We start from the raw sequence: 19,286 nt of genomic DNA, 5'->3' as shown, positions 1-19,286 counted from the left end.
AGAGTTTAGTAAAAGTTTTAAGTAATTTTTTGCAACAAAATTCCTGACTTAATAATTTACCAGTAGTATTTGCCTATCTAAATGATATGAACAAATAAAACTGATATAAAAACAATAAGTCCATTTCACTTTAGTTCTATTCTTCTATTCCTTTTTTTACAAAATCTCTTCTTATGCTTTTCTATTTGTACCGTCAAAATATCTATATTTAGTATGCTCTATTTTATGAACCCTCCATTGAAACCTCCAGGTATTTTGTAAATAATATTAAAAAATAATTTGAAAAAATATATGGGTAGTGTCGATTTCAATTAACAAATGATTATTTTTTAAGAACTATATTACCAAGGGGGCCTACAAAAGATCCAAAATCTTCGAATCTAGCACCGCATGATTCATATCAGCAAGCTAAGTACTTTGAGCTTGCTTACAGATACTGCAAACATTCTGTGGAATGGTCATGTTTCTAATTTGTTTACTGGTAATTGCGTTTTAATATATAAAATTGTACCTTTTTATTGTTTATTTTTGTCCTTTTTGATATTTCGCTGATAGAGAATAAGGAGGTTTGAGATAATAAGATTAGTTTTATACGTCTGTAAGCTACGGTTGCTTCTAATGTAAGATCGCGCAAGTTCAACGTGCCATCCTAGTAGTAGTTTGGTGGCTTTTGTTAAATGTTTTGTTATCTTGGGAAGTTTGTGTCGATGGAAAATCTTTGATGGTCAAATTTATATTAAACTCTGAGCGATTTAGATTTTGACATCTGTCAATTGTTGAGGGCCTTAAATGCACCTCTACATGTCATTTGATTTCGTGTTTTGTGTCTACTCTCTCAATAACATATTCTTCAAATCTCTCTTATGTCATAAGTAAACTTCGCCATCACCATATTCAGCAAACAGCTTTCATGAATCCGATTTTAACATTACATTGAAACATCATATACAACAGTTAGACTATTGTAAAAATATGAAAGGTTGATCCCTTGAAATTGAAATACACCGTACAATCGACTGTATCATTTCGCTAAAGCCAAACGGACCCTGTATACCTGAAGAACGCGTCAGGAATTCAGAATGTATTTCATCTAATTTCCTGATTTTATCTTAATGAATTGGAGTTCTGTTTTACCTTGTTTGAGACTAAATGGACTTATAATTGAAATCAATAGCTTAAAACAAGGGGAATTATACCTTATAATTAATTATAACATTCTGTTTAGTTATTTCGATGAAATTTAGTACACTGAAACAACTAACAGCCTTTTTCATTCAAGAAGTGAAGAAATAAAAAGAAAATACACAATGGCTTTTCTTATACTGTATGACAACAGATGTACATGATCGTTTCTGTTGGGTTTCAAACAAAATGATCAGATTTAGTTGTAAAAGAGGGGCGAATGATACCAGAGGGACCGTCAAAGTAAGTAAGTAGTAGTAAAAACTATAACAGAAGTTCATATTTTGATCTATATCTTTCCCCACTGTGAACACGCACCTAATTCTAGGACAGAACGATAATCAGTCTGTTTACCTACGTTTTTAGTTTTCATTAACCATGGTCAGGTTTCTAAATTGAATTTTAGGATCATTCTTATGAAGTCAATTTCTGGGTGGTAAAAACATTCTTAAATATCGTGAACCAGTTTATAACCTCGAATTCTTGACTTCAAATCATTGCAATCATTTTAATAAGAATAGATTTCAGATAATGATATCCTGATAGCCATGAACGAGTCCTTTAATTTGACATTGTATTAAACATGGGTAAAAAAATCTTTAACATATTAAAATGAATTCTAGAATTCGAGTTTTAACTCTTAATACTTCTCCGAAAGCTTGAATTATGGAGTTTGGTGTGATATTTTGTATTTGAGATTTCGGCCTTATTTTAAATTTACTGTAAATGAGCTAAAGAATAAATGTACACTTGAACCGTTTTTCGATACTTTAAAAACATAAAATATATATCTAGATATAGGAAGATGTGGTATGAGTGCCAATGAGACAACTCTCCATCCAAGTTACAAGTTATAAAAGTAAACCATTATAGGTCAAGGTCTACCATATATTACATCAGTGGCCACCCAGATAACAACACAGTGTAATGGAAAATTAAATAGAACGGAGCATTACGCACTTATCGTTTGACAATTTAAAAATACAATTTAAGTTATCGACACAATCTATAACCTATTTATACATGTATCTAATATAAAGATATCACAAGGAAGGATAAAAAGTTTAATGTTGAAAATGGCGACATCTACAAAGGACACGGAACATTTTGACGATTTATTAACGTGTACAATTTGTCTGGAAACTTTCAAAGTTCCGAAATACTTGCCATGTCTTCATACTTTTTGTGAATCTTGTTTACAAACTTACATTATAACATCTACGAAAAAAGAAAAGGAGTTCGAGGGATTCAAATGTCCGGTATGTCGAAAATTTATTTCATGCAGTAAAACACCAGAAAAACCGGAAACATGGGCATCCACACTACCAAAGAACCACTTTGTGATGTCAATGTTGGATAAGCGAGCAATTCAAAGGTCTGAAAAAGTGTGCAACTCCTGTCAGATAAACAATGAAATGAAAACGGCTATATCTTGGTGTACTATTTGTGAAGAGGCGTTTTGTGAGCAGTGTGATAAATGTCACAAATCTTTCAAATTTTTAGCAAAGCATAAACTTATTTCAATCAATGGAATTCAGTCAGGGAATTCCGATTTGAAAATTTCTGAAGTCCTCAGTTGCGAAGAACATCCTGCAAAGATTGTGGAGGTTTATTGTGTGGACCATTCAAAGCCATGTTGTACCTTATGTGCAACCCTTTCACATCGCAAATGTGAAAACGTGACCTCAATCGAAAATGCCGCTAAAGGTATAAAGAAATCCAAACTTACAACTACTTTGGTTAAAAAACTTTACGAAAGGAATAAGGAACTTAATGAAATAATTGAGAATCGGAAAGATAGTATGACTAAATTTGAAACCACATCAGAAAACATTATTCAAGAAGTGTCAACATTAAAAAGGGTGGTAATAGATCATTTAAACAAATTAGAAGAGAAAATTAAGGTCGAAGTGGCCTCATCAAAGAGGCATGTGCTCATGAAATTTACTGATGAAGTTAATACTTTTTCGAGTTATAAAAGTACATCGGCTAACTGGCAGTCAGTCCTTAATGGGTCTATAGAACAAGGATCAGACCAACAGTGTTTAATGGAAGTCAACAAGATTTGTCCTAAAATGACAATTCTTGAAAACGAAATGAAAGAAGAAACGAAAAAGATGAAGAAAATAGCTTTAAACTTCATCCCGTCTGAATTCATTGCGAATTTTAAAACGAGTGCAGAATCATTTGGTTGCCTTAATATAGCAGAAGACGAGGATACAGGGACGCTGTCTGTGAAGGGTTGTAGAGAAAATGTTAATTTTCGCAGCGGCGACATTAAAATTTTGCACAAAATTTATGCTTTCGAAAGTGGTGCCACAAGTGCAATATTCACCGGTGATTACTTAGTTATAGTGAGCTTTAGCAAAAGTAATGTTGAAAAATACAGTCTTGATGGTAAATTAGTACAATTATTAGCTGTAGAAAATTATCCACGGGATATAGCACAAGTTAATCAGACTCAAGTCGCTATTGCGATTGATAATAAAAACAAAATTTTGTTTGTTGACGTTGCGGAAATGAAGTTATTACGAACATTGAATCTATCAGGTATACCAGTATGTGGACTATGTTGTGTCGAAGGAAATACATTTATTGTATCTCATGGATCCACATTGACATGGGTAAACTCATCAGGAAAGAAATTGAAACAGAAAACAACAGATGGCCAATCGTTTTATGTTTCGACATCGGATATGAAAGATTATATATATGGAGATGGAGATAAGTCATTATCACGTGTAGTAGGGGACGCAACCAAGTTCACGTACACAAATACAGAGCTTGAACACCCTAGAGGAATTGGAATAGACTTTGAGGGTAATATATACATTGCTGGATACTGGTCACAAAATATTCACCAAATTACGAATGATGGGAAATTAATACGAGTAATTCCGATCGAAACTTTTGGAATTTTGAGTCCATGGACTATACGGTTTGCTCCCAACAGCAATAAATTTGTCGTTACATGTGGTGGTTCAGGACAAGTTGTACTGTGTGAAATTGATTGAAAACGCTATATTACTGTTATATTTATATACATTGCTTTACTACCAATTTTACCCTCTCCTGGCTTATAAATAAAATAAAAATCCTTGATTTGTTGTCCAAGTTGGAATGAAAAGAAATACATGCTAATAAATGAAACACAGATTGACTTTCCGTTTTATAACTGATCTGTTATTTTACCGATTATGTCCTTTCCCCGATTTAACATTTTGACTAAGTGTGGATTCGCATTGCAGGTGATGCAAGCTTAGCAGGAGACACTTAGCCTGAAGACGTATCCGTTCTCGCTCCTATTGGAGTTTATGAAATTCCCTCAGTTTTTGTTTGTTACATTGATTTATCTCTTCTTAATCATTACGAGATTTGAACATTGGTAAACTACTGCTGTCTTAATTTGTTTCGGTTGTTAGACTTTGGAAGGAATTACGTCCACTTGGACACAGAAATGTCCTAAAAAATCGCAAAATTTTGTAATTCCTACATATTTGAAGCTATGTTTGATACCTATGTGTATAATGGTGATTACAGATAGATATAAAAAAGAAGATGTGGTATGATTGCCAATGAGACAACTCTCCACAGGAGACCAAATGACACAGAAATTAACAAATATAGGTCACCGAACGGCCTTCAACAATGAGCAAAACCCATTCCTCATAGTCAGCTAAAAAAGGTCCCGAAATGACAATATAAAACAATTCAAACGAGAAAACTAACGGCCTAATTTATGTACAAAAAATAAACGAAAAACAAATATGTACTCATAAACAAACGACAACCACTGAATTACAGGCTCCTGACTTGGGACAGACACATACAAACAGAATGTGGCGGGGTTAAACATGTTAGCGGGATCCCAACCCTCCTCCTAACCTGGGACAGTGGTGAAACAGTACAACATAAGAACGAACTATAAAAATCAGTTGAAAGAGGCTTAACTCATCAGATGGATAAAAATACAAATAATACAAATACAAGTGGACGTGGCCGGGTACTTGTACATCCAAACAACAAAAGGACACTAAGTACAGATCTGCGAGTACTCGCAGTTACTGACAGCTAGTTCAAAGCCACTAACAACTAATAAAAAAATCATGCATCTAAGACTAAATTATCAAACCGTTCACATCCAACATCCAATGGTTTTAGTGTCAAAACGTCATAAACAGTCAGAGCAAAATATGACCTTGTGCAATGTCAAGATACAGGTATCGACAGATTGTAGATCCATGAATGTGTATATGTAAATAACAATAATATTTAGTTTGCTTTTAATTTACTGATAAAAAAATGAATATTAGTACCAATAAAAACAATATTTAATGATCTAAATACAGTGTTGAATTGGTAACCTTTTAGAATAAGTTTATTTAAAGGATCGATAAGTTTACCGGGGTCGTTTCTAAATTTCCGGGCACGGTTAACAATATTGCCGTGAAAATGAGGATGTGCAATCCCGTCTGAAATAAGTTTTCTACAGGAACAACCAAACTTCAAAACCAAATCTTTATATCTGTGGAAGAATTTAGTAAAGGTTTTAAGTAATTTGTGGTAACGAAATCCCTGGCTTAATAATTTACCAGTAATACATAGATTACGTTCGTTAAAATCAAAAACGTCACAACAGACACGGGCATAGCGAACGAGTTGTGAAATATAAATACCGTAAGATGGTGCCAAAGGAACATCACCATCCAAAAAGGGAAAATTAACAATAGGGAACGAAAAATCGTCCCTTTTGTCGTAAATTTTAGTGTGGAGTTTCCCGTGTAAAACCGAAATATCTAAATCTAGGAAAGGACAGTTGTTACCGTTTAAATTCGATTTATTTAAAGTAAGTTCATTTGATTAAATTTCGGCAGTTTATTGAGAAAATTCTTGATTATTTAACGAAAAAATATCATTAAGATAACGGTTAGTGTTGTTGAATTTATCAATTAAATGCAATTAAGACGGGTCTTTATTGAGTTTGGTCATAAACTGTGATTCATAACAGTACAAAAACAAGTCTGCTATTAAAGGGGCGCAATTAGTGCCAATAGGAATACCTACAACCTGTCGATAAACTTTGTACTGTTGCCGAAACGTACATACATATTATCAAGGAGAAAATTAACAGCTTCAATCATCTCATCACACCTCCAGTAAGTATATCTAGCATATTTACCTTTCTCATTAGAGAAGAAGGCTTTAAATGAGTTGCAGCAAATATATTTGCATTCAAATTTACCAAACGACCATTTAATTGAATAGTCAATTTTGTGTTTGATAAGATATTGTGTGGAAGTGTAGTGTATAGAGTGGAAAAGTCAAAACTGTCAACAGAATCAAAAGGACCATCAAAAGCACGTAATTTATCTAAAACATCCAAAGATTTTTTTACACTCCAAAAATAGTTAATTCCACTATTTTCATATATTTTATTACAATAGTTTATGATAAGCTCTTTGATAGTAGTTAAGGAACTTGTTAAAAGCACTTGTTAAGAGTTTTGTTTCGTTTGGTCGATTTTTGTTGATTAAATATAACTGATAAATGAAAGTTGGAAGCCAGATATTTTCACAAAAGAATGTCACTATCGGTTATTCGTAACGTACTACAGAGCTCTCGTGTATGATTGATTTTCACCTATTATCATCATAATGCAAAAGTGACCTAAAGGAATTTTGGCCATTCTGTTATACTTTTTCATGTTGGTACCAATAACAATATCTAAATGTTGGGCTTAATAATTCTTGATGAAGGCTATCTAGAAACATATTTCGAACGCTCAAATCAGTGTGAAACATTTATCATGTTTATAAGTAAAATTGTTTCCATGAAGCCGCCAAATTAAAGCGATTGGTGCAAAAAGTCGCTGGGAAGATAAGATTATGATCGAAACAGACGGAGTCACTCAACCACAGCGAAAGTATTGAAAAATAACTAAAGTCTGGACAATCTGACATAAAATATCAAGTGATATCAGATATTGGTATTTTTTTATGTGCAACGTGAACTGTAAGCATAGCAGGCGCTTTAAGCTGGATTTTGTTGTAGTTAAACTCTAAAAGAAGCTGATTTTTGGTTGTTTCAAAAGAGGTTAAGTTTTTATTCTGAGAAGTGGACTTCAAGTACCCATTACTATATAAAGTTCGCCTTTTAGATGATACGATGAGACAGGACATAGCAACTTTAAAATAAAAATAAAGATTTTTTTATGAATCGTGGTAGCTTGCTATCCTTGAGTAGGGGATGTCGTGGATCTGATACACGAACCGGTCAAAGACTTTATACTTGTCATTGATTGCTTCTTCACCAAGCTCAGTGAAATGAAGGAAGAATCATTTCATGAAAAAATAGCCTTATAACCACAGGGTAAGCAAACAAAAAATCAAATAGAAATGGTTTAACAAAAAAAACGAACTGCAAAGTAAATTAAAAAAAAGGAGAAGTCTATAAAACCTGACAAAATCAAAAGCTCTACTATAGCCCTTTCCAGAACCTCATTTCCGGCATCACAAAGTGTCTAAATTTATAATTTGAAGTTGGTTATACCTGGTACCTTTTCAGGTCGCGGCAATGAGGTTCATTGAAGAGTCAATGATTAGCGGTTTTAAATCCATGTTGATTTAAAGATGATATTCGGTTTATATAAGTATAAAAATTATTAATGGTATACTTATATACAGCATACTCGTAATCAAACTCGATTATAAAGATGATTATTCACCGTTGCTCTGCACTGCAGCGAACCAGTATTTAAACCTATAAATAAGAAGATGTGGTATGAGTGCCAATGAGATTTAGTTTAGTTTAAACATATTTTATTTACTCAAAGTAAAATGGATTGGACACAAGTAAACCATACTTATGAAGTCCGCTCCGAATAACAATAAATTACAATACAATATTAATGTTAGCATGCAATAATTCAGAATATACAATACTATAAGAGTCTATCTATTGAAAAAAAAGATAAAATAATAATAACGGAAACATTGGTAATGATGATGAGGATGATGACGTGAATGTACCGCAAATACACTATTAGTATCATATAACAAGAAATCTTTCAGACCTTTTAATAAACTCGAATACATGTTTAAATATATTGACGTTTTGTTCATACGAAAGGTTCGGATTACCAGATGTTAGTAACTTAACATTTAATATAAGGTCACCAGGGAGCCATCTTAGATTGTTCATCAGAATTTCTCTCTGGTGTGTATATAAAGAACAGTCGAAAAGGAAATGGTGTACAGTCTCAATGTTGCATTTACAAAAACAAGATGGGTCAGCAATTATATTGACTCTAAACAAGTCATAGTTCAAGAAAGATGAATAGCATCTGAATTGTGTTAGAATTATATTTAGTTTCCTCGGTCCATATAAATAGTGCTTCGGTACATCTTTATTTATAATACATGTATTTAGCCTTTTTAATTGGATTTTAAATTTTGAGATAGAGTCTGATTTTCGAAGGGACAAATCGGAATGATTCCATAGTCTAATAGTTGATTGTATAAAAGATTCTTTAGTAAGGGATAATCTACAAAAAGGAACAATGATATCATTGCGATTTCGCAAGGGATATACAGTTGTGCTCTGTACACTGGGTGGAACTAGATTACATAGATAATCCGGAGCATGTTTATATTGAATGTTATAAAACATTTGTAATTTTCGTCTTTTCCTCCTGTCAGCTAAAGTTTCCCACCCAACTTCCTCATACAGATTTTCAGATTTTGTAAATATAGGCAAACCAGTAACTATTCTAGCAGCTTCTAGCTGCAGACTTTCAAGTTTATTTGCATATCCTATCCCACAATTATCCCAAACCTCAGTTGCATATTCAAAAATTGGTCTTATAAATACTATATAGAGTTTTTCTAAGTTTTTCCTACAAAGTTGATACTTGAGTTTTCTCAGTATATTTAAATGTTTCGTTACACTAATAATGAGATTGTCTATATGGCTTTTCCACCGAGCATCAGAGCAAAACGTTACCCCAAGGTGTTTGTGACATTTTGTAATAGGAATTTCTTTGTTATTTAAGCAGAATTTTAGATCTGGAGCGTCATTATTTGAAAAATCATTATTTCTGTTTTGTCTGGGTTAAAAGACATAAGCCACCTTCTTGACCATTCGTTCAGCTCCTCGAGGTCACGACCAATAACATTTTTTATATGTTCTTCGTCGTGCCCGGAGTAATTAAACGAAGTGTCATCCGCATAGAGTCTGGTCAGGGATGTGAGTTTCTCTGCAATGTCATTTATATATATTATAAATAATAAGGGACCAAGGACTGGTCCTTGAGGTACTCCAGCTGAAAGACTGCAAAATGAGGATGATGATTTATTAATCACAACTTTTTGTTTCCTATCACAAAGATAACTCTCAAACCAGTTAAGTAAATTACCATGTATTCCGTAAGCTTTCATTTTATGTAAGAGCCCTCTATGCCATACCTTGTCATAAGCTCTAGAAAAATCGCAAAAGACAAAACAATTTATTTCCTTCTTTTCTAGTGAGTTAAGAATACAATTATACATTTCTAGTAGCTGATGTACAGTTGAGTATTTTGGCAAAAATCCAGACTGATATTCATAAATTAGCTTATTCATATGTAGATGATTATATACATGTTTAAAAACAATTCGTTCCATGATTTTACCTACACAGCTTATTAAAGAGATTGGCCTATAGTTTGAAGGTAATGACGAATCACCTTTTTTAAAAATAGCAATAACATTTGCAATCTTCCAGCTAGAAAGATACTTACATTGTTGAAGAGATTTATTTAATATTATTTGTAAAGGAACCGACACTTTCTTAGGGCAAATTTTCAGCATTCTGTGACTAATCAAATCTGGTCCCGATGCCTTATTCGGATCAATAGTTTTGATAATATCAATTATTTCAGTTTGATTTATGTATATATCTTGAATATTAGTATTAGTTTTTACTTTAAATTCTGGAACAGGAACATTTTCTTCCTCGAGTTTGGATATCAAACCACAATATTTGTTCAACAGGTCGCACTTCTCACTATCCTCATAAACTATGTCATTGAAATCCTCATCGTTTATTATGTTTTGAAGAGGATGAATATTATTTGAACTCTTGTTCGACTTAATTAACATTTTCATTATTTTCCAATAGTTTTTTGAATTTGGAGCATTACTCAATATAATATTATCTAAATAAGTTTCAAATCTTTCCTTAGCGATCTTTTTTAAATTGTTAACTTTGTTTCTCTGTTTCTTGTACTTCGCAACATCCGATTCTCTTTTATATTTCAGGGCATTTTTTCTAAAACGGTCTCGTTTTCGAATTTCTCTTTTTAATGAGACAACTATCCATCCAAGTCATAATTTTATGTCAAAGTACGGCATTCAACACGGAGCCTTGGCTCACACCGAACAGCAAGCTATGAAAGGCCCCAAAATGACTAGTGTAAAACAATTCAAACAGGAAAACAAACGGTCTATATATATCTATATAAAAAACGAGAAACGAGAAACACTTATGAACCACACCAACATACGACAGTCACTGAACAACAGGCTCCTGACTTAGGACAGATGCATAAAAATGCAGCGGGTTTAAACGTTTTAACAGGCTCCAACCTTCACCCTAACACGAAACAGTAATGTAACATTACAACATAAAAATACACACAATAAAATATCAATTGAAATGGCTTAACTCGATCAAAAAGACATTTTCACAGAAACAAGTAAGTATGTACTGAACGAATAAGTTTGATCTATGACACAATACAAATAAAAAAGATATATCAATGCCAAAAAGACAACTTTAACCAATGACAAAATGGCGTTAAATAAAGTAACGTACACAGGTAAATTTGAATATAATAATTTTGTTGTTAGGAGAACCGAAACATTTTTTAAAAAATGAATTTGTCGTTCATAATTCGAGGACAGAAGTGAAAATTTATCGTCATACTTTCCAACAAGGGAATTAAGCGTTTTTAGTTGCAATTTTTAAGTCAGATTCGGGCTTTCGGAAGTGGGTTCCTAGAAAGCCCTATACCTACCAATGGAACGACTGGAAAACAGCTTTCATATTTCTTGGACAGACAGGTATTTCCAGAAGAAAATGGTGGATTCAACCTATTTATATATAGTGTTATAGCTAGTGAGAGAAAGATATCCATGTTCTTTAGCATATACCATTTTTTGTTATAATGCCAAGTCATTTTTCTGATGCTTAAAAGTGATATGTTTGTTAATAAAAGTTTGAAATCGTCCGGGTAAAGATATAGTATCTCATGCAGATATTTATATCTGGTTAAATGGAGATGCGTGTGTGGTATAAAGCAAGGTGCCGGCAACCAAACAACATAAAAAACATGTGCAATACATCTAGAGGTCAAACATGGTAGTTATCAATCGAAGTATCTGTTTCATATGTTAAGTACTTAATATAGAAGAAATTTGAAAAGATTTAGTGTAGATTAAAACATCCACTATAAAAACAAGAATTAAAACATTTGGATATAAATATAGTTATTTACTGACATGGTCCTTGACTTTGAATAAGCAAATTAACATGTGAAGAGGTTTTTTAATACTTAAACTACCTTTTTTCATCTAATTCAGCACAATAACAATAATACTCGGTAGAATAAACAATGAAATCAATTACGAAAATACACTAATCTCTAAAATACCGGAAGTACAGACGACAAAAATGAAATGTGCTATTTTTTTGTAATTTGGTCTCTGGTAGATAGTTGTCTCATTGAGAATGAAACGATCATTTTGAAAGAAGTAAATGTCCATAAGTGTGCACTTGTTGCTCAAAGATGCATCCTCTTATTTAATACTATAAGACACAAAAATTAGATAACAATACACTTCTAGCAGTCAGTGTGATTAAATTTTATCCCCATAGCCTCACAATAATCAGTTGTAAATTATTGACTTGCAAGACAATAATTCCAGCTTATTTGCATCTATGTGCATGCGAGGTAGGATTTGCCGTAGTTGGAGATTGCTTGTATATGTGCTCAACATGTTTAGTTATTGAAAAAAATGTCAGCAAAAAAAATGAAACTATGTAACCAATTTGATGACTGTTTCGGCCTTCAAAAATCCTTCTATTCAGGTAACAGGTAAAACGCTGAGTTACCCGATGATTTGAAAAAAAGATAACTAGAACAATCGTTATCTTGCTATTTCAAGTTCTAATCATATGTATCCGTTTGTATTTGACTATTTATATTTTTCGAGGTTACATGGCCATCGATAAATGTCGGAGGTCATGTCGATTGTTAAATAGCTGGCAAACAGATCAAAATTGATGATACTATATATCGATTATATTCTTTGCTTATTGTTTCTTATGGAATTTTGGTAATTCTGATATACGCTTTTGTATGTAATAAATCAAATGAGTTTTCATCAATTCGGTTGACATCAATGTGACACCTAATGCCCTGTAAATGCCTATCAAGATGTTTTACCTCGTTTAGGTCTTTATGATGTTCTGCAATTTCTGATTCTTAAACAGAATAATAAAGAAACGACAGTGAAATAGGATGGTTACAGTAGGTCCCCATCTGCCTACCAAACATTTTTTGGAATTTTGGGTCCTCAATGCTCTTCAACTTTGTACTTGTTTGGCTTTATAACTATTTTGATCTGAGCGTCACTGATGAGTCTTGTGTAGACGAAACGCGCGTCTGGCGTATCAAATTAAAATCCTGGTACCTTTGATAACTTATTGCAATGGCATTGTCAGTTTGTTTTCGACTTATGAGTTTGAATATCCCTTTCGCCTCACTTTGACGATAAAACTTTATAATACCGTACATACGTATTAGTAAAAATATATTTAAGACGACCAAGTTAGCTATGGTTATAATCTGAGGTACTGAATTACTACATACGAAATTTTCTGTTAGATAATGTTAAACAGTATTATGATATCAAAAGTAGAAAAAAAACATGATTTAAACTGAACGTTAAAAAAAAGAAGGTTAACCATGACTTCCAAAGAACGTTAAACACTCCCTTCTACCTCCTTTATTATTTCCGCTATAACGCTAAGTCTCCAGGATAAGCATTTGTTACAACCACGTCAGTCATTTCGTAATAGTGTTGGGTATGTAAGTAAGCTCTACGACTGAATATGATTAACTCAGCATATATACCAGGATTGTAATTTTGTAGGCCATACACGCGTGTCGTCTTTAAAAGACTCATCAGTGAATCATCGAATAAAAATATCAAAAAGGCCAAATAATGTATGAATTTAAAGAACAATGAGGACCCAAAAATTCTGAAAGGTTTGCCAAATACAGATAAGGTAATCTCTTCCTGGAAACTCCTTAGTATTGCGAAAAATTTCATGTTTTATAGAGAGTTAATTTATATAATGGCCATATCAATGATAGCTCATGTCAACACAAGACGGGCTGAATACTGGGCTGGTTAGACCATCGAGAAGGAAACCTCCAACAGCAGTGGCATCAACCGGTGGTTGTATATAAATTCATCATAGATACCAGTATTAATATTTTGAAGTTGACAATTATAATAAGTCATTGTTTAAATATCATTTCAGAATAATCAGTACCAGAAATGGTAATATATTTGTGTTAAATGGTTCGGGCATGTCTCAAAGAGGTAGAGTGGTGGTATAAGTACAAGCAGGAAAAATACAAATATGCACTTGAAGTTCGGATGGGAACACGCTATCAAAACCGGTTTCAGCTGTTAACAACCGAAGTAGACATTGTCGTTGTAGCTTATTTCAGCCAACATACAGTGTACATTCTGAACCCGATAGACAAGTCCTCATATAAAAAGGACGGATATAAAAATACTTATGTACTTGCTATCTCTAACCCAGAACATTTTAACATAGTATGCGCTACTCCAAAATATAGTCCAAAATATGTTTAAGCAAATGCAGTATGCTGGATTTTATCAAACAAACTGAATGCTCAGTAGCAATCAGTTTTGTTGAATATTTATTATTAATGTTAGCTTATGAGAAGAACTTGGAGTTGGAGCTATTTAGTTTTGCAATTGGCTTCATGGATGTTATTTTGTCAATTTTAAACGACAGAATGAATGTTATAAACATAGTGACAAAAAAATTCAATTGTAAACGATTGCTAGTGTTATAATAAATAGAATATAAAATTATCAATATTGCATGGTATTTCATATTAACAAAATGTATCATCAATCAGCTAAGCATTTAAATAACTGTCAGTAACTGCGAGTACTCTCAAATCGTATTGTCTTGTTAATTTGACATGTTGATACTATTTGTAATGCTTTTTTGTTATTTAATGTTTACTTATTCAGGGTTATATTTGGTCTATATACCAGCTTTGATAAGTGTTTGGTATGACTATAAACTTTCACTTCTTCGAACTATGAACATCAAAATTATTTATTCTGTGAAAATATTTCCTTTCTCCTTTTAAACTGTATACCTAACAACAAAATTATTTTCATTTACCTGTGTATAATATTATTGTAAATGGCGGATTTTTGTTTAAGGTTATTGTTGTTTTTCTGAAATTGTTTAACATTTCACAGCGGTATAATACTGTTACTTTAATTATTCTTCCCTTATTTTATTGATTTTGTATTTACATTGTATCATAGATCAAATTTATTCGTCCAGTGTATGTTCACTTATGTTAATATGTCTTTTGATTGAGGTAAGCCATTTCAATTGATATTTTATAGTGTGTCTTTCTATGTTGTGATGTTACACTATTGTTTCAGATAAGGGTGATGGTTTGGTACCATTAAAACGTTTAAACCCGCTGCAATTGCTTGCACCTGTCCTAAGTCAGAAATCTGATGTTCAGTAGTTGTCGTTTGTTGATGTGACTCAAGTCGCCTTATCGATTAACAGTAAAAACAAAATTTTGTTTGTTGACATTGCGAAAATGAGGCTATTACGAACATTGGATTTATCGGGTATACCAGTATATGGATTATCCTATGTCGAAGGAAGCACATTTATTGTATCTTATGGATCCACACTGAACTGTGTGCATGCAAAACAAATTTCTTGTTAGAGGGGTCTAAATACAGCACAAACAACATTTTCCAAAAGACCAAAAAAGTGAAAAAGTATATTTTAACAAAACGCATTTGACTAACAGGTCGAACAACAAATGTTCTTAAACCCTGCCGACTGCCATTGGTGATTGCCAAATAAATGGATCACCAGGTGTAATAAATGGATCTTATTTATAAATAATTACCAAACAGAAAACAATAAACTTGCGACAAAGATGGTATACCGCAAACAAAAGGTGCAAAGATTTTTGTACACCATATCCGGATTTCGACAATTAATGTCTCTTCAGTGATGTAAGGAATCGAAACGGTATTTGGAAGGCCATATAATTTACCTCAATTTAGGATAGACTCTTGAATTTTGAGGAGTCAAAATAGGATGAACGGATCATATAAACCCGAAGGCAAATATAATACAAGCCCAAACGAAAAAATATAAACAAGTCTAAATTGAAAACAACGTTCAAACCTATATATATATATATATATACAAGATGATATATCACCTTTGTTTTGCGTCCTTTTATAGTGTCAGTTTCTGTTTATTGTAGTTCAATTTAGATACTTTAATAATCCGTATATTAAGGACCAAATATATATTAAGAATACTTTTTTTAATTGATTTATGTATAAGAAATTTTGCATGCGTTTGCTAATTTACAAGTAGTTTAAAATTGGAAATTGAATGGTTTATTCATACACTATGAAAATATATAAAAAGAAAAAAAAACTAAATAAATTGACATGAATTTCAAAAAATAGATATTAGAAACTTTTGTGATAGATTTAATTGTTATCAAATGCGTATTTGCATGTATATGCCCTCGCATTTAAATGACCCGGTATACTCATAACCTTTTTTTCGTTATTGTAATCTTTAATTTTTTTCTGTCATGTCTGCATATATTGATTGTTTGTTGGTACACGAGTGATAAATGATGAATGACTTACAGATCGAATTTACATTTCAGTCCTTTGAACTCAGATATTTCATAAAAATCGTACTTGTCTTGATTTAAAAAAAAATCCCTACATTTCTGGAGCTGCTGTTTTGGTACTTATGTTGTGTATAATAGGGACTAACAGATTGAGTTTTCAGTTTGTTTCGTTTGACTAATTTCTCGGTGTCTAAATAAAACAGGGACATCTAAAATTAGAAGTGAGTAATTTTCAAAGCAGAATGTCATTAGCTGTTATTCGTTACATATTTATGAGTTACCTTATAATTGCAAATATAAATAAGAAGATCTGGTATGAGTGCCAATGAGACAACTCCCCATCCAAGTCACCATGTATAAAAATTTTACAATTATAGGTCAAAGTTCATTTTTAAAATCTGTATGCAAATGTAACCTCGAATTATTTTGGTTGTTCTATTTAGTAGAAATAAGAAGATGTGGTATGAGTGCCAATGAGACAACTCTCCATCCAAGTCACAATGTGTTAAAAGTGAACAATTATAGGTCAAAGTACGACCTTCAACACGGAGCCTTGGCTCACACCGAACAGCAAGCTATAAAGGGCCCCAAAATGACTAGTGTAAAGGTGTAATACCACCAAATGATAGTACGTCACATCCAGTTGCATACAAAAAAGGGTCGAAAAAAATATTCCCTTGAATTTGACAGTTATAGGAAATTAATATTACAATTCAATGCAGTAAAAAATTTCTGAGTCATAAACCTATATCTTGGGTGTTTCAAAACACCATTATTCTTTTATTTGGTGTTTCTATAGAATATTTTGGAAAGTTGAGGTTACATGGTTACTAAAGCTTGTACGCAGGAAAAAATGGGTGAAAACTTGATTGGTTAACTTCCAGTGATGTTTTTTTCTTATATGCAATGAAATGTTAAATTTTGTCTATAGTACTGGACAGGATAAGACTTTACTCATGCCAAGTATTTCTTTATTTGAAACAAAGATAAATTCTGCACAATTTTTTGAAAAGTGCAATTTAACAAAAACTTATAGATAACAATACGCTTCTAGCAGTCAGTGTGATTAAATTTTATCCCCATAGCCTCACAATAATCAGTTGTAAATTATTGACTTGCAAGACAATAATTCCAGCTTATTTGCATCTATGTGCATGCGAGGTAGGATTTGCCGTAGTTGGAGATTGCTTGTATATGTGCTCAACATGTTTAGTTATTGAAAAAAATGTCAGCAAAAAAAATGAAACTATGTAACCAATTTGATGACTGTTTCGGCCTTCAAAAATGCTTCTATTCAGGTAACAGGTAAAACGCTGAGTTACCCGATTAGTTGAGTTATCTTATGATATGAAAAAAAGATAACTAGAACAATCGTTATTTTTTTATTTCAAGTTCTAATCATATGTATCCGTTTGTATTTGACTATTTATATTTTTCGAGGTTACATGGCCATCGATAAATGTCGGAGGTCATGTCGATTGTTAAATAGCTGGCAAACAGATCAAAATTGATGATACTATATATCGATTCTATTCTTTGCTTATTGTTTCTTATGGAATTTTGGTAATTCTGATATACGCTTTTGTATGTAATAAATCAAATGAGTTTTCATCAATTCGGTTGACATCAATGTGACACCTAATGCCCTGTAAATGCCTATCAAGATGTTTTACCTCGTTTAGGTCTTTATGATGTTCTGCAATTTCTGATTCTTAAACAGAATAATAAAGAAACGACAGTGAAATAGGATGGTTACAGTAGGTCCCCATCTGCCTACCAAACATTTTTTGGAATTTTGGGTCCTCAATGCTCTTCAACTTTGTACTTGTTTGGCTTTATAACTATTTTGATCTGAGCGTCACTGATGAGTCTTATGTAGACGAAACGCGCGTGTGGCGTATTAAAGTATAATCCTAGTACCTTTGATAACTTATTGCAATGGCATTGTAGGTTTGTTTTCGACTTATGAGTTTAAATATCCCTTTCGCCTCTCTTTGGCGATAAAATTTTATAATACCGTACATAAGTATTAGTAAAAATATATTTAAGACGACCAAATTAGCTATGGTTATAGTCTGAGGTACTGATTTACTACATACGAAATTTTCTGTTAGATAATGTTAAACAGTATTATGATATCAAAAGTAGAAAAAAAACATGATTTAAACTGAACGTTAAAAAAAAGAAGGTTAACCATGACTTCCAAAGAACGTTAAACACTCCCTTCTACCTCCTTTATTATTTCCGCTATAACGCTAAGTCTCCAGGATAAGCATTTGTTACAACCACGTCAGTCATTTCGTAACAGTGTTGGGTATGTAAGTAAGCTCTACGGCTGAATATGATTAACTCAGCATATATACCAGGATTGTAATTTTGTAGGCCATACACGCGTGTCGTCTTTAAAAGACTCATCAGTGAATCATCGAATAAAAATATCAAAAAGGCCAAATAATGTATGAATTTAAAGAACAATGAGGACCCAAAAATTCTGAAAGGTTTGCCAAATACAGATAAGGTAATCTCTACCTGGAAACTCCTTTGTATTTTGAAAAATTTAATGTTTTATAGACAGTTAATTTATATAATGGCCATATCAATGATAGCTCATGTCAACACAAGACGGGCTGAATACTGGGCTGGTTAGACCATCGAGAAGGAAACCTCCAACAGCAGTGGCATCAACCGGTGGTTGTATATAAATTCATCATAGATACCAGTATTAATATTTTGAAGTTGACAATTATAATAAGTCATTGTTTAAATATCATTTCAGAATAATCAGTACCAGAAATGGTAATATATTTGTGTTAAATGGTTCGGGCATGTCTCAAAGAGGTAAAGTGGTGGTATAAGTACAAGCAGGAAAAATACAAATATGCACTTGAAGTTCGGATGGGAACACGCTATAAAAACCGGTTTCGGCTGTTAACAACCCAAGTAGACATTGTCATTGTAGCTTATTTCAGCCAACATACAGTGCACATTCTGAACCCGATAGACAAGTCCTCATATAAAAAGGACGGATATAAAAATACTTATGTACTTGCTATCTCTAACCCAGAACATTTTAACATCGTATGCACTATCCAAA

General features: G+C 32.6%; 1 protein-coding gene across 1 annotated transcript; it reads left to right on the top strand.

The window, feature by feature from the left end:
- The first annotated feature begins 2,232 nt into the window (after nt 1-2,232).
- On the top strand, nt 2,233-4,331 carry LOC127724611 (E3 ubiquitin-protein ligase Midline-1-like). The gene has a single exon (XM_052231633.1). It carries the CDS (start codon nt 2,259-2,261, stop codon nt 4,194-4,196), a length of 1,938 nt encoding a protein of 645 aa, XP_052087593.1. The 5' UTR covers nt 2,233-2,258; the 3' UTR covers nt 4,197-4,331.
- Nucleotides 4,332-19,286: the final 14,955 nt, after the last annotated feature.

This window comes from Mytilus californianus, unplaced genomic scaffold (genome assembly GCF_021869535.1).
Source record: "Mytilus californianus isolate M0D057914Y unplaced genomic scaffold, xbMytCali1.0.p SCAF_14, whole genome shotgun sequence".
Classification (NCBI taxonomy): Eukaryota; Metazoa; Mollusca; class Bivalvia; order Mytilida; family Mytilidae; genus Mytilus; species Mytilus californianus.
This window is presented reverse-complemented; position numbering and strand designations above follow the sequence as displayed.